This window comes from Hyla sarda, chromosome 6, assembly GCF_029499605.1.
Source record: "Hyla sarda isolate aHylSar1 chromosome 6, aHylSar1.hap1, whole genome shotgun sequence".
Lineage (NCBI taxonomy): Eukaryota > Metazoa > Chordata > Amphibia > Anura > Hylidae > Hyla > Hyla sarda.
The window spans coordinates 32795771-32812037 of NC_079194.1; the positions used below are offsets into that span (position 1 = coordinate 32795771).

Below are 16267 nucleotides of genomic sequence, written 5' to 3' on the forward strand. Positions count from 1 at the left end.
ATGCAGCAAGAGACATTGGGGGAGATTTATTAAAACCTGTGCAAAGGAAAAGTTACTGAGTTACCCATAGCAACCAATCAGATCGCTTCTTTCATTTTGCAGAGGCCTTTTCAAAAATGAAAGAAGTGATTTGATGTTTATTACCCCCATTGACCCTGAGGATGCCACCTTGAATGGTGAAGAACGTTGGGGGGGGGCACCATTTCAGTTTTTATAATAACCTAAGCTTTTGTTAATCCATACACTGAGTGCATACTGCAGGTGCACTCAGGTCTTATAGGTTGAAATAGATAAAGATGTAGTAGGGCATGTATTTATGCAGACAGGAGTTTTGCTGAGTTTTGAATATTAGGCTCTAAAATGGGCACTGTCAGAATTAAAACATTTTTATATGTTGTACACTTTGGCAAAACATTAACCTTTTTAATATACTCTATAAAAATGTTGATCTCCTTTTCATAGAAAGCATGGCTTATAAATGAAAAAAAAAGAAAAAAAAAACACTGGGAGACCCTATAACATCCAGAACATAATCCTGTGCGGCTGCAGCATCAACTTTGTCCCAGCTAAAGCACAGGCTGGGACAAAGTCCAGGAAGTGAGGGCAGGACTAACATGAAAACAGAGAGGAGGGGGTTAAAGAGCAGCCTGCAGTGATTGGATGAAGAGACCCAGCACTGCACAGCAGACTCAGGGAGGAAGTGAATGCATGGTAAGTGAGAGCAGGCTCAGTGCTTGCCTCAGACATGACCCTTTTTGAGCAGTGGATGTCAGAATAAGCGAGCAGGAGAAAAGATGGATTTGTGAGCCAAATACAAAAGCTAGACACATTATAAAGACATGTAAAGCATCTGCATGACTTAATGAGTAAGATATAGAAGATTTTTTTTTGTGATATGACAGGTACACTTCAATAATAAAGGTTCCGTTTTATCTGATTCTAAAGTGTATAGTTAAATAGGGTGCATTTCTGCCAATGTCAGTAGCATTCAGTATAAGCCGTTTGTACACCCTGTTCCAAATTATTATGCAAATTATATTTTTCTCATTTACCTAGATAATTGATGTAAATAACAGTCGGCATAATTCTCATGTTATCAACAATTAAGAGTACAATTCAAATTTTATTGAAAAAAAACTCCTAATGATAACAGGATTTTTTTTAAACATAAAAAAACGAATGCAATGTTCCAAATTATTACGCACAGTAAGTTTCAAAACACTTTATAGGTTGTAAAGAACTGTAAATTGTCATTTGTTGTGGTTGCAGCATATTTACTGAAATCAAAAGCAATTTCAATCAAACTTTTAACAACATTTTAACTTTTTCTTATTTCCCTTTTATTTTTTTTATTTTTTTTCCGAACAAAACATAACAAACTATAATACATTAACAAACACCAAAAACATAAATAAGGTTTATAACCTACGTAAATACCTAAATAAGATATATAAGAGGGCAAAGAGGTCAAAATATCCTCAAGATATAGCATAGTTCATATTTCCTGCAATACAATTACATTTATTCGTTCTTTTCATTTGTACCAAAGTTGACTTTAATGTCTTTCTGGGAGACCACCACCACTATTTATCTAGTAAATATATTAATTAATTAGTAAACCTTAGCTCAACAGTCAAGGGCTTATAAGATAACCACTTGGACCATAAATTAAAAAACCTCGGTAACTGGTTCGTGATCTCCGCTATGGTGTGTTCTATTACAAATTTGATGAACTGCATTGATCACACCCTCCGAGGCTAGGAAGAGCAGTGGTCTTCCACTTAGCTGCTACTTTATTTTTAATAACCGTTAGTAAATTTACAGTTACGACCTTTGCAGAGATGGGAAGATCCTCCAGACCTAGAAACAGAAGTCCAACCTCCGGACCCCAAGGAACCGAATGTCCCAGTATCTCAGCTATTAGTAATCTAGTCTGTGTCCAGAGGGTCTTTATATTGTCACATTCCCACCATATGTGGAAATATGTACCAATTTGTTGCTTACATCTCCAACGTATGTTAGATTGATCGGCAAACATTTTAGATAGTTCTACTGTTGTAATATGCCATCTATATAATAATTTTCTAGAAATTTCCAAAGGGGAAAACCTGTTAACAGGTTTAACAGGTCCCGTTACAGTTTAACATAGGGACCCTTATTTGATAGCAGCTTCAGAAGTCTTGTATCCATTGAACTTGTGAGTTTTTGGACAGTTTCTGCTTGAATTTGTTTGCAAGATGTCAGAATAGCCTCCCAGAGCTGCTGTTTGGATGTAAACTGCCTCCCACCCTCATAGATCGTTTGCTTTAGGATGCTCCATAGGTTCTCAATAGGATTGAGGTCAGGGGAGGATGGAGGCCACACCATGACTTTCTCCTTTTATCCCCATAGCAGCCATTGATGCAGAGGTATTATTTGCAGCATGAAATGGTGCATTGTCATGCATGAAGATGATTTTATTATGGAAAGCATAGTTCTTCCTTCTGTACCAGGGAAGAAAGTAGTCAGTCAGAAACTCCACATACTTTGCAAAGGTCATCTTTACACCTTCGGGGACCCTAAAGGGGCCGAACAGCTCTCTTCCCATGATTCCAGCCCAAAACATAACTCCAAAACCGCCTTGCAGCCTTGTTGGAACAGGGTGGCCGTCCACCAACCATCCACTACTCCATCCATCTGGACCATCCAGGGTTGCACGGCATTCATTAGTGAACAGGGTTTTGAAAATTAGTTTTTATGTATTTTTCTGCCCAACGCAGCCGTTTCTGCTTGTGAGCATTGGTTAGTGGTGGCCGAATAGAAGGTTTATGCACAGTTGCAAGACTCTGGAGAACTCTACACCTTGAGGTCCGTGGGACTCCAGAGGCACCTGCAGCTTCAAATATCTGTTTGCTGCTATGTAATGGTATTTTAGCAGCTGCTCTCTTGATCCGATGCATGGATCTGGCAGAAATCTTTCTCAATGTGCCTTTATCTGCAAAAACCCATCTGTGCTCTGAATCAGCCACAAATCTCTTAATAGTGCGATGATCACATTTAAAGGGGTTATCCAGGAAAAAACTTTTTTTTATATATCAACTGGCTCCAGAAAGTTAAACAGATTTGTAAATTATTTCTATTAAAACATCTTAATCATTTCAGTACTTATGAGCTTCTGAAGTTGAGTTGTTCTTTTCTGTCTAAGTGCTCTCTGATGACACGTGTCTCGGGAACCGCCCAGTTTAGAAGAGGCTTGCTATGGGGATTTGCTTCTAAACTGGGCGGTTCCCGAGACACGCGTCATCAGAGAGCACTTAGACAGAAAAGAACAACTCAACTTCAGCAGCTCATAAGTACTGAAAGGATTAAAAAAAATTATAGACGTCATTTATAAACCAGTTTATAGAAGTCATTTATAAACCAGTTTAGAAGCAAATCCCCACAGCAAACTCTTCTAATCTGTGCAGTTCATGAGACAAGCAGTTTTTGTGAAATATCTAATGTTTTCATACCTCCTCCAAGGCATTGAACTATTTCACTCTTTTCAACAGCAGGGAGATCCTAGTTCTTCCCCATATTGCTTGAAAATGATGCTCTGCTTAATAATGTGGAACACCGACTTTTAGTAGTTTTTCCTTAAATTGGGCTCACCTGGCAATCTAATTATCACAGGTGTCCGAGATTGTTTTCAGTTATCAAAAGAGCAATGCCATCCATGAGTTAAACTGAAAAACAAAATATTTAATCTTTGTGACACTTGTCATGCTATAATTTGCTATATTGTGGCCACATAGCATTTATACAGTGCTTTCATAATAGAACCATAAAGTGAAGACATCACAGTGTCGTGCCATATAGTACTCGGGTAATATAACTACACAGTGCCAAACATACTAGGAAACCTTGGTCAAGATAGTTGCATATTCAACAAATAAATTACATCAGTGCGCCGCGCCGTGCAGTGCATAGCAACGACGCAGGGGACGCACACCGGAGGCCTGAAGCAGCGCGGACCCGACCCCGGCAACAGATAATTATACAACCGGGGATGCGGAAGGCAACGGGGCAGCGGCACCGGCAATGGGTGCCGCTGCCCCTTCTCTCCCCCTGGCTATCGGGGCCGCTGCTCCATTGCCGGCGCCGCTTCTCTCCCCCTGGCTATCGGCGCCGTCAATGGGGCGCCTGCACCGATAGGGGGAGAGAATGGGCAGCGGCACCGATAGTCAGGGGTAGAGAACGGGCAGCGGCACCGATAGCCAGGGGGGAGAGAAGGGCCGGCAGCAGGGCTCTAGATCCTAGGACAGGCAGGGGCAGAGAAGCCGGCAGCGGTGGCGGTCTCTGCACCTGCAAAGCCGCTGCAGTTCATTGATTTAAAGCGCCCGCTTTAAATAATTGAACTGCAGCGGCTTATCGGCGTATAACACGCAGGTAGACTTTAGGCTAAAAATTTTTGCCTAAAAACGGTAAATGCCATACAAGTGATAAGTTGCCACGGTCCACATCAGTCTGCCCAATCATATGATCAGCGCTAACAATAAAGGTAAAAAAACAAAATAAACGGATAAAATCCATGAACAATAAAGAAGCTACTATTACATGCGTATTATGATGTTCTGCACAGCAGGACCTAGTGGATATTCATGGTCTCTAAATATTTTATTGTTATGTAAATTTTTGCTGATTCATATTCAACATGTCTGGTGTTTTCCAGGTACTATCGGCTCCAGGAACACAACAAACTGTTCTTCTCCTCTGTGCAGGGACAACTTATCGTGCTCATCTCCTACAGGCTGCGGGAGCTTATCGGATCCATGTCTCTCAGATCCTTGCCCACGGAATGCCACGTGCCAGGTTACCCTCGATACAGAGACCTACGAGTGCCGCTGCCCAGCAGGATTCAAGGGGAGATCTTGTGAAATCCCAATGAAACAGTGCTTCAGAAATCTGTGTAGACATGGAGGACAGTGTTATGTCACTGAGCGAGGGTCCACCTGCGCTTGTGCTGTAGGCTACAAGGGGACATTCTGTGAGACTCCAGAAGATGAGTGCCTTTGGAATCCATGCCATAATGGAGCCGTGTGTAGAGAAAGGGGGAATGGACAAGCGTGTTACTGCGTTCCTGGATTTCAAGGGGCTCTATGTGACATTGAAGTCAATGAATGTATCTCCCAGCCGTGCCAACATGGCGGCACATGCCTGAACCAAATTGGACGTTATAGCTGTGTTTGTCCGCCTGAGTATACAGGTACTAAGTCTTGCTTCTAATCCACACTTATGTATAGTATTTAGATTGGTCATACCCACTTTGCTGATTGGTCATGCCCACTAACCAGCCCAATGTAACAGGATGTGTCAAGAATAAGATGTAATAGGCATATGGCATGACCTTCTCTTTTCAACTCACCTTCTCATAAAACATGATCAATGAATGGCATCTGCATTGTTACAAAGGGTTAAGAATAGTATTCTTCTCACAAAAGATTCTACGAATATCACTAAAGGAAAATGGCATATCTACCAAGAATTCACTGATACCCAGAGAGCAATGTTAGGCTACATTCACATTTCTGGAGACAACTGGCAGTGTGAAGCCCGTTATTTTAGCATAGAGAAAAGCCGGAGAAAGAAAATAGTTCTTGCACCGTCTTTTTCTCCGGCTTTTCTCTCCGGAAATAAAGGCGTCCGACATACCCCATTGATTATTATGGGGTTCCTCTGGGACCCGTTATTGCACATTATGACTCGTCAAAATTACGACCGTCAAACTGCAAAAAGAAAAAAAAAAGAAAAGGGAGTTTGGCGACTGTATTTGACGCGTCATACCGGCAGTGTGAAAGGGGCCTTAGTTTCCTTATAGATATACATTCACTGTAGAAATAGGAAATATAAATAGTCATATATTTTCACAGAAACATCACCACGATGCATCCACCATGTTTATTATTTAGGAAGCGAAAAAATTTATCACTAAATAATTTCCAAGAAAAATGTGTATTGTCCATAGAAATTCCAGTATATGATATATAGCAAAATGCTGACATTGAGGCTCCCAACCAGTCTGCTTTATGTAGCATACATCACATAGATGCCCATAGAGCAAATTATCCCAGCACATTTCATTACGCATTCATTAGAGGTGATCATCAGGGGATATTTGCCTGTAGGTCTGGAGGCAGTGACAACTGGAGGCAGTGGTTAAAGGGTTATTCCGTTGAAAAACTATTTTTTTCGAATCGACTGGTGCTAGAAAGTTATACAGATTTGTAAATTACTTCTATTTAAAAATATTATTCCTTCCAGTAATTATCAGCTGCTGTATGCTACAGAGGAAGTTGTAAAGTTCCATTCTGACCACAGTGCTCTCTGCTGCCACTTCTGTCCACTTCTATGTCAGGGACTGTCCAGAGCAGGAGCAAATCCCAATAGCAAACCTCTCCTGCTCTGGACCCTGGACAGTTCCTGACACAGACAGAGATGGCAGCAGAGAGAACTGTGGTCAGACTGAAAAGAGCTACACAAGTTTCTCTGGAGCATACAGCAGCTGATAACTACTGGAAGAATCAACATTTTCATACAGAGGTAATTTACAAATCTGTTTAACTTTCAGGAACCAGTTGATTTGAAAAGAATTGTTTTCCACCAGAGTACTGCTTTAATTCACCAATGCATTCAGAACAATCCTCTCACTAAATACTCTATGGACCTGTTTATCCCCATGGGCAGCCACAGCCTGTCCCAAAGATGTACTATATACAGTGTGGCAAAAAAGTATTTAGTCAGCCACCAATTGTGCAAGTTCTCCCACTTAAACATTTTCATCATAGGTATACCTCAACTATGAGAGACATAATGAGAAAAAAAAAACATAAAATCACATTTTTTCTGTTAAGGGACCAGGACGACTGATCTGTGTAAAGGAATGAATGAATGGGGCCATGTATAGTGAGATTTTGAGTGAAAACCTCCTTCCATCAGCAAGGGCATTGAAGATGAGACGTGGCTGGGTCTTTCAGCATGACAATGATCCCAAACACACCACCCGGGCAACAAAGGAGGGGCTACGTAAGAAGCATTTCAAGGTCCCGGAGTGGGCTAGCCAGTCTCCAGGTCTCAACCCCATAGATAACCTTTGAGGGAGCTGAAAGTCTGTGTTGCCCAGCGACAGCCCCAAAACATCACTGCTCTAGAGGAGATCTGCATCGATGAATGGGCCAAAATACCAGCAACAGTGTGTGAAAACCTTGTGACGACTTACAGAAAACGTTTGACCTCTGTCATTGCCAATAGAGAAGAGCGAACTTACAGTAAATTCGATTAGCCACGAACTTCTCAGCTCGGCAGTTGATGACTTATCCTGCATAAATTAGTTCAGCTTTCAGGTGCTCCCGTGGGCTGGAAAAGGTGGATACAGTCCTAGGAGACTCTTTCCTAGGAATGTATCCACCTTTTCCAGCCCACGGGAGCACCTGAAAGCTGAACTAATTTATGCAGGATAAGTCATCAACTGCCGAGCCGAGGAGTTCGTGAGGAATCGAATTTACTTTAAGTTCGCTCATCTCTAATTGCCAACAAAGAGCAAATTGACCAAGTATTGACCAAATACTTATTTTCCACCATAATTTGCAAATAAATTATTTAAAAATCAGACAATGTGATTTTATGGATTTTTTATTCTCATTATGTCTCTCATAGTTGAGGTATATCTATGATGAAAATTACAGGACTCTCTCATCTTTTTAAGTGGGAGAACTTGCACAATTGGCACAGAAAGTTAAACAGATTTGTAAATTACTTCTATAAAAAAAATCTTAATCCTTCCAGTACTTATCAACTGCTATATAATACAGAGGAAGTTATTTTCTTTTTAAATTTCTTTTCTGTCTGACCACAGTGCTCTCTGCTGACCCCTCTGTCCATTTTAGGAACTGCACAGAGTACAAGCAAATCCCCATAGAAAACCTATCCTGCTCTGGACAGTTCCTATATAGTGATAAGCAGCAGGGGCTATTTCGAATTTGCGATATTTCACGACTATATTGACGATTATTCATCCTATGTTCGTGAAATTCGCATATTCGCTATGTTCATTCACTTTTTTTTTCCATGTGAAAATTTTTATGAAAAATGCGCATGTGAGAGAAAAACCTGAAAATTAACATGTAAAAAAAAACGGAAAAAAAACAAATAGTTATCATTACGAATATATAGTACTAAGTGCCGATATTTGCAATAAAAATTTGCATTACGAATATTCGTGCTCAACACTATTCCTAAAATGGACAGAGGTGTCAGCAGAGAGCACTGTGGTCAGGCAGAAAGGAAATTCAAAAAGAAAAGAACTTCCTATGGATCATAACAGCATTTGATGAGTACTGGAAGGATTAAGATTTTTTAATAGAAGTAATTTACAAATCTGTTTAACTTTCTGCCACCAGTTGATTTAAAAAACATTTTTTTCCAGGGGAGTACCCCTTTAAATGATTTTTTCCCCCTCCTAGGCAGGGACTGTGAGCTGGAGTATAATGCGTGCACTTCGCAGCCTTGTGTGAATGGAGCCACTTGCCTGGACAATGCGGGATCTTTCTCCTGTCATTGTGCCGCAGGATTCTCCGGGGACCTTTGTGATGTGAACATTAATGAGTGTGCGAGCTCTCCGTGCCTTAATGGTGGACACTGTGTGGATGAGATTGCTGGGTGAGTAATGGTTCCCAGGACGCTGCCTTTTCTTTATAAATTGATGGTGTCAGCCTTTTATGTGGCATTGTGATGTTTTACAGCTATATCTGTGACTGCAGTATGGTGGGATATACGGGGGTGAACTGTGAGGCTCCTGCACCTCTGTGCTCATCGCAGCCGTGTCAGAATATCGCCACCTGCCTGGAGGATTCTGGGAGCTTCCAGTGTCTCTGCTGGCCAGGTACCTTATTATTTTGATGCGGCAATAGATTACAGTTGTTCCTGTTCTAATGGTTTAATATAATATTTGTTACTATTAAAATACTATTAAGACAATTACGGAAAACAAACATAAAAGGCTGTCTTTACCAAACTATTTTTTTCCCCCTAATAAATCTGAAATGAAAAATGGAGGAACTTTGCAACATATCTTTATTAAACACTAGCTGAGTACCCAGCGTTGCCCGGTGTTTCCTAACTAAACCTTGTGGGAGAGGAAAAGCAACAATGTCTCTTGTCCTCATATCCCAGCCTCATATCCTGTCCTCATACTCATTATCCGTCCTAATATTCCAACATCATATCCCATCCTCATATCCTGACCTCATATCCTGTTTTCATATACCGGCCTAATATCTCGACCTCATATCCTGACCCATATCCCGACCACATATCCCGTCCTCATACCCCAACCTCATATCCGGACATCATATCCCGTCCTCATAATCCGTCCTCATATCCTGTCCTCATATCCCAACCTCATATCCTATCCTCATACTAACTTTCCATCTTAATATTCCAACATCATATTCTGACCTCATATCCCATCCTCATATCTCATCCTCAAATCCCGACTTCATATCCTGTCCTCATACTCATTTTCCATCTTAATATTCCAACATCATATCCCGACCTCATATCCTGTCCTCATCCTAATTTTCCATCTTAATATTCTAACATCATATCCTGTCCTCATATCCCGACTTCATATCCTGTCCTCATACTCATTTTCCATCTTAATATTCCAACATCATATCCCGACCTCATATCCTGTCCTCATCCTAATTTTCCATCTTAATATTCCAACATCATATCCTGTCCTCATATCCCATCCTCATATCCCGACTTCATATCCTGTCCTCATCCTCATTTTCCGTCCTAATATTCCAATATCACATACTGTCCCCATATCCAATCCTCATATCCCGTCCTCATATCCCGACCTCATATCCTGTTCTCAAACTCATATTCTGTCCTCATTTCCAACCTCATTTCCCATGTCCGGTCATGCTGAGAGTTGCAGTTTTGCAACAGCTGGAGGCACCCTGGTTGGGAAACACTGACCCAATGGGATACCTGTCTCCATTACACTGACTTGCTAAATACACTGCAGTACTGACATATTGCAGTGTTTCTATCACAGTTGCATAGTACTGTCATAAGCAATTAGATAGTACTGTCCCCTAGTTGGAATCAGAAATTAATTTAAAAATAATAATAATTCAGGCCTGACAGAATAGGAGAAAGAAATTCAGCACAACATGCAGCAGTTTATCAATATCACATTATTTATCTAGCACCTATAAAATATAATACGAAAACTGTTTTTTTTTTTTGTTTGTTTGTTTGTTTTTGTCTCCTGGATTTGCCACCATTACAAAAAAAAAACTAATAAAAAGCAACCAAAATAACAAACAAACTGCACCATCCATAAAAAATTGTACCATCAAAAGCTAGAACAAAAACTAGAAAAAAAAGGGAAAGAAAAAGCACGTGGGTGTCAGAATATAGCAACACAAAACTGTTTGTTTTTAAACATTTAAGTAACATAACAAATAAAAACTATAAAAAGATAAAAATTTGCTGCATCAGAAAAGAATTATAAGAGTTCATTACTTGTCATAGCTAATGCCCCCTCAGTAGCAAATAGCAGAAAAATTAAAGGGGCACTCCAAGGAGCGGAACTTATCAGAAACTTAAGAGATAAGTGTTTGATCGCATGGGTCTGACCGCTGGAACCCCCTGCAATAGGGATATTGCTGTTGTAGTGATTGGCTAAACGGACTGTCACCTGTCCAGGAAGGAGGAGCACGCAGAGGACAGCTAAAGGGGTACTCCAGTGGGGAAAATGTTTCCAAATCAACCAGTGCCAGAAAGTTATACAGATTTGTAAATTACTTGTATATAAAAATCTTAATCCTTCCAGTACTTATCAGCTGCTGTATGCTCCACAGGAAGTTGTGTAGTTCTTTCCAGTCTGATCACAGTGCTCTCTGCTGACACCTCTGTCCATGTCAGGAACTGTCCAGAGCAGGCGCAAGTCCCCATAGCAAACCTCTCCTGCTCTGGACAGTTCCTGACATTTACAGAGGTGTCAGCAGAGAGCACTGTGGTCAGACTGGAATGAACTACACAACTTCCTGTGGAGCATACAGCAGCTGATAAGTACTGGAACTGTTAAGATTTTTAAATAGAAGTAATTTACAAATCTGTATTACTATCTGGCACCGGATGATGAGAATTTTTTTTCTTCCCCTTTAAGTACCCGGGATCCCCCTGGATCAGATAGAGGATGGAGGATAAGTGTCTAATAAGTTCAGTTCCTTGGAGGAAGTACCCCTTTAAACATACTTTGCATATTACATTGCAGAATTTCATTTTTTTTTCCTGTTTTCCTACTCTTTTTGGCTTATCCTTTTGCTATGGCTAACCAAACACTTGCACATGGTCATAGTGAAGATCTGTAATACCTTTAAAGCGTTACTGTCATTAGTAAGAAAATAAAAATGCTTAAATCAGTGTAGTAATGTGCCCTAAGACCTGCATACATAATAATAATATGCATGTGGTAATATGTAAAATAGATATGTGGAATTCGTTTCGTTACGAATGCACATTCGTACGAATTTTACCGAATTCGTATGTTCGGATCGATCCGAACATACGAAATACTGTATTTTTCGCCATATAAGACGCACTTTTTCTTCCCCAAAACTGGGGGGGAAAAGTCGGTGCGTCTTATACTGCGAATACACCCCTATTGCGGCGGTCCCTGCGACCATCAACGGCCGGGACCCGTGGCTAATACAGGACATCACCGATCGCGGTGATGCCCTGTATTAACCCTTCAGACGTGGCAATCAAAGCTGACCGCCGCGTTTGAAGGGAAAGTGACACTAACCCGGCTGTTCGGTCGGGCTGTTCGGGACCGCCGCGATTTCACCGCGACGGTCCCAAACAGCCCGACTGAATAGCCGGGTTAGTGCTTACAGGACACCGGGAGGGACCTTACCTGTCTCCTCGGTGTCTTCTCCGTTCAGGGATCCCCTGTATGCCGGCGCTCTCCTTCCTCGTCATCACGTCGTCGCGTACGTGCGTCGGCGTGCGTAACGACGTGATGGCGGCGACGGAGAGCGAGGATACCCGGCCGGCAGCAGAGATGTTCCGGAGCGACGGGGACACGGCGACAGCGATGGAGCAACATCCAGGGCAGCGGTGACGGGTCCGGAGCGGCGGGGACACGTGAGTATTACCTCCTATGCAGTGGTCTTCAATCTGCGGACCTCCCGATGTTGCAAAACTACAACTCCCAGCATGCCCGGACAGCCAACGGCTGTCCGGGCATGCTGGGAGTTGTAGTTTTGCAACATCTTGAGGTCTGCAGGTTGAAGACCACTATTGGGTTCAAAATCTTTATTTTTTTTTATTTTGCCCCTAAAAATCCGGTGCGTCCTATAGGACGAAAAATACGGTGCATTTTTCGAATATTTCGATATTAAAAACGATAATCTGAACAATGCACTGCCGAAAGCTGAAAACGAATTAACGAATGCATGTGTATCGGCAGTAATTAATTCATTCGATTTATTTTATTGGTCCTTTTTGAACAAAAGGATCAGTAAAGTTTGTTGAAAAGGTCTGGCCTGGCCTATCTGCTTATTCACTTTGGCCGTTTACGTTATTCGTTAGAAATAATGCATCTATCTGAATAAGTACGAATAGATCAGAACATTTTTCTGACTTTGTCCGAAGACAGAATGAAACGATTTATTCCATCCCGAATGTCGAACAGAACTAAAAAAAATGTTTCCGAAAATAAAGGCTTAGCTTCCTCTGCACCGCTTCCCTCACCGCGGCCCGGCCCCTCCAGCACGATTTTCACTATTCTTAACCCCGCCTATGGATGGACGTTGTTAATAAATGGCACAACCGTGTTGTGGGTGTATGAAGAGAGCTCAGGAACTTCATACATGCTGATGCCGGACATCACACGGATCGGATTGACACTTTAGACGCCGTGATCAATGTTGATCACGGCATCTAAAATGCCTAAAACATATGCTGGTAGCTCAGTGGAGCTGATAGGGACACCCGTGGCAAAACCTGCGGGGTCCCAATCAGCTGAGGGGGGGGGGGGGACTAGCGGAAACCTACCTGCCTCCGGCTTGGCGCTCCAATAATACTGCAGCCTTAGCAGGTTGTAGTAATGGAGTGCCGATAACACCGATCAGTGCCTTGCTATAGGCTCCGTATCTGAATAGTTCCCAGAGGGCAGTCATTTCCTAATAGTGTGTCTGCAGCTGTTACTAAACTACAACTCCCAGCATGCCCAGACTGCCTTTCGCTGTCCGGGCATGCTGGGAGTTAAAGTATTGCCACAACGGGAGGCACTCTGTGTGGAATTAACTGCCCTATGGGAAATTTACAAAATGTACCAAAAAATTGTTAGTAACAAATGTGATTAAACCCTACACTAAATAAAATTTTAAATCACTCCCTTCCCCCCCCCCATTTGAAATATTTTTTTTTTAACTTAATTAAACAAATATGTGAAATTGGCGCATGCGTAAATGTACCAAATTTTACAATCTAACATTAAAGGAGTAGTCCAGTGAAAATAAACGTATCCCCTATCCAAAGGATAGGGGATACTTTAGAGATTGCAGGGGTCCGAGCACTGTGACCCCCCCCCCCCGCAATGTCCTGCACAAGGCCCCAGCAGTTTACCGGAAGCTGACGTCCGACCCCTATAGGAAGCCGCGGCCGGCACACTCCCTCCATGTATCTCTATGGGGGTACATGGAGAGGCGCGTCAACTTACGCTCCGTACGGGGGTCGGCAGGCCCCCTTTTTCAGCCGAATGCTGTGGCCCTGTGCAGGAGATCGCAGGAGGTCACAGCGCTCGGACCCCCCGCTATCTATAACTTATCCCATATCCTTTGGAAAAGGGATGTTATTTTTCACAAGACAACTCCTTTAACCCCTTAAGGCCTCAACCCATTTTCACCTTAAGGAAGCAGCAAATTTTCGTTTTTGCATTTTCATTTTTTACTCCTTCCCTTCTAAAAATCATAACGCTTTAAATTTTTCATCTACAGACCCATGTAAGGGCTTGTTTTTTGCGTCACCAATTCTTCTTTGTAATGACATCACTTTTTTTATAATATAATCTGCGGCGAACCAAAAGGTACAATTATTTGTGGGGTGAAATTTTTTTTCAAAAAGCGCCAATTTGTAGCTTTTGTGGCCTCCCGTTTCTACTCAGTGCACTTTACCTTAAAAATGACACCTTATTTTTATTCTGTAGGTCCATACTGTTACAAGGATACTCAATTTATATGTTTTTATTTTTTATTTTAATACTACATGCACATTCTGATAAGAACTTGCTTTCTGAGGTGAGTTTTCAAAGTTTTACTTTCGTGCGTCAAATTTATCAATCCTGTGCGACATTTTGATAAATTAAGTGCACAAAATCAAATGCACAGCAAAAAAAAAATCACTTTCAACTAGCCTTTCAAAAGAAAAGTTTGATAAATTCCCCTCATTAAAGGGGTTATCCAGGAAAAAACTTTTTTTTTATTTTTATATATATATATATATATATATGTATATATATATATATATCAACTGACTCCAGAAAGTTAAACAGATTTGTAAATTATTTATATTAAAAAATCTTAATCCTTTCAGTACTTATGAGCTTCTGAAGTTGAGTTGTTCTTTTCTGTCTAAGTGCTCTCTGATGACACGTGTCTCGGGAACCGCCCAGTTTAGAAGAGGTTTGCTATGGGGATTTGCCTACATGCATGCTCTAAATAACTTTAATGCAGCCATGTGAAACTATTGTGCATGTAAATGCTTCTCAACTGAAGATTCTAAAAACAGGAGAGAAGGCGCTCCATAGGGAAATACCACCGGAGATGGGGGGAGGGGAGAGTAAAAGCTCATTTTAAACTGCTCACCCTGGGTGGTTGTGTAGCCTCATACACAACAATGGAAATCGCTTGGATACAATGGTCCGTCTGCGGCCCTCCTGGTGTGGATTCCACAACGTATAGGTACAAGAAAAGGCTTCGGTATAGGGTGCAGGAGTACATCGGCGCTGAACGGACCCAGGACACAGCAAGTAAGAAGGTAAAATCCAATATATTTGATGCAACGCGTTTCCCTGCACAAGTGCAGATTCATCAGGCATGATGCCAGGATGCCTGATGAATCTGCGCTTGTGCAGGGAAACGCGTTGCATCAAATAAATTGGATTTTACCTTCTTACCTGCTGTGTCCTGGGTCCGTTCAGCGCCGATGTACTCCTGCACCCTATACTGAAGCCTTTTCTTGTCTCAACTGAAGAGGCTGCAAGCTGTCTGCAGTGGAGAGAAAACCCCACCTCCACTCCCCCTCCCTTCAGAATTTCGGTCCCTTTCTTCGTTATCAGGACCAAAGATCCCTAGATACCGGGGTTCGTATAAAAAAAAAAATTATGAGACAGAGACCCCTAGTGGCCATGTTTTTAAACATTTATTTCACATCTTTAGCAATACATTTTTTTAATTAAGTATATTAAAAAATGCTTAGTTTTTAAGTATTAAATGTAAAAAAGTTGTTTTTAACAACAGTAACGCTTTAACTTCCTGTAAGCTAATACTCTACCTCCAAATATATAGAGTCACACAGATGCTCTTTTCTCAAGAGTTCTGTGCATTCTCTTGGGAAAGATATAAGCTTGGTTTATACGGCCATTGTGCTCTGACATTTTAGAGGTCTGTCTTGCTTCTTTTTTGTGTGTGTGTGTGTGTGCGCCTGACCAACCCTAAACAGGTCAGAGCACAACTGACACCGCTGGGTCTAATCCTGACAGATCCCATTGACTTGAATGGGATCCATCAGGTATTCGGTATTTTAGGGGACTTAAAGGAGTACTCCACTGGACAGCGTTCCAAACATTTAGTTCTGAACGCTGTGTGTGCGCTGCTTGGATCAGCCACGCCCCCTCAATGCAAGTCTATGGGAGGGGGCCACGCCCCCTCCCATAGACTTGCATTGAGGGGGAGTGGCACCAAGAGGGGGCGTGGCAGACACCCACAGCGCGCACACAGCGTTTGGAACAAAATGTTTTGAATGCTGGCAAGTGGAGTGCCACTTTAAACCCAGAAAAAATATTGAGCATGCCGTATTTTTTTTCACCGCTCCCATTACCGCAGCACAGCCATGGTGTGAACTTATCCTTATCACCGTACTCCTATGCATGATATCTTATGGTACTTTATGTGCAGCCGAGTGATGTGTAGATAAGTGCATAAGGTGGGAGTCTAGCCACTCTGTGCTGCCA

General features: G+C 41.8%; 1 protein-coding gene across 7 annotated transcripts in view; it reads left to right on the plus strand.

Moving 5' to 3' along the window:
* Positions 1-16267, plus strand: part of CRB1 (crumbs cell polarity complex component 1) — a 211066-nt gene that overhangs the window by 138717 nt on the left and 56082 nt on the right. For 5 of the 7 annotated variants that reach the window (XM_056523446.1, XM_056523447.1, XM_056523451.1 and 2 more), the window contains 3 exons: positions 4691-5224; positions 8478-8673; positions 8757-8896. In XM_056523446.1, the coding sequence (XP_056379421.1) occupies positions 4691-5224; positions 8478-8673; positions 8757-8896 (870 nt within the window). Of the gene's footprint in view, positions 1-45; positions 177-462; positions 712-4690; positions 5225-8477; positions 8674-8756; positions 8897-16267 lie in introns of those variants that run through there. The other 2 variants (XM_056523449.1, XM_056523450.1) reach the window with 2 other exon arrangements.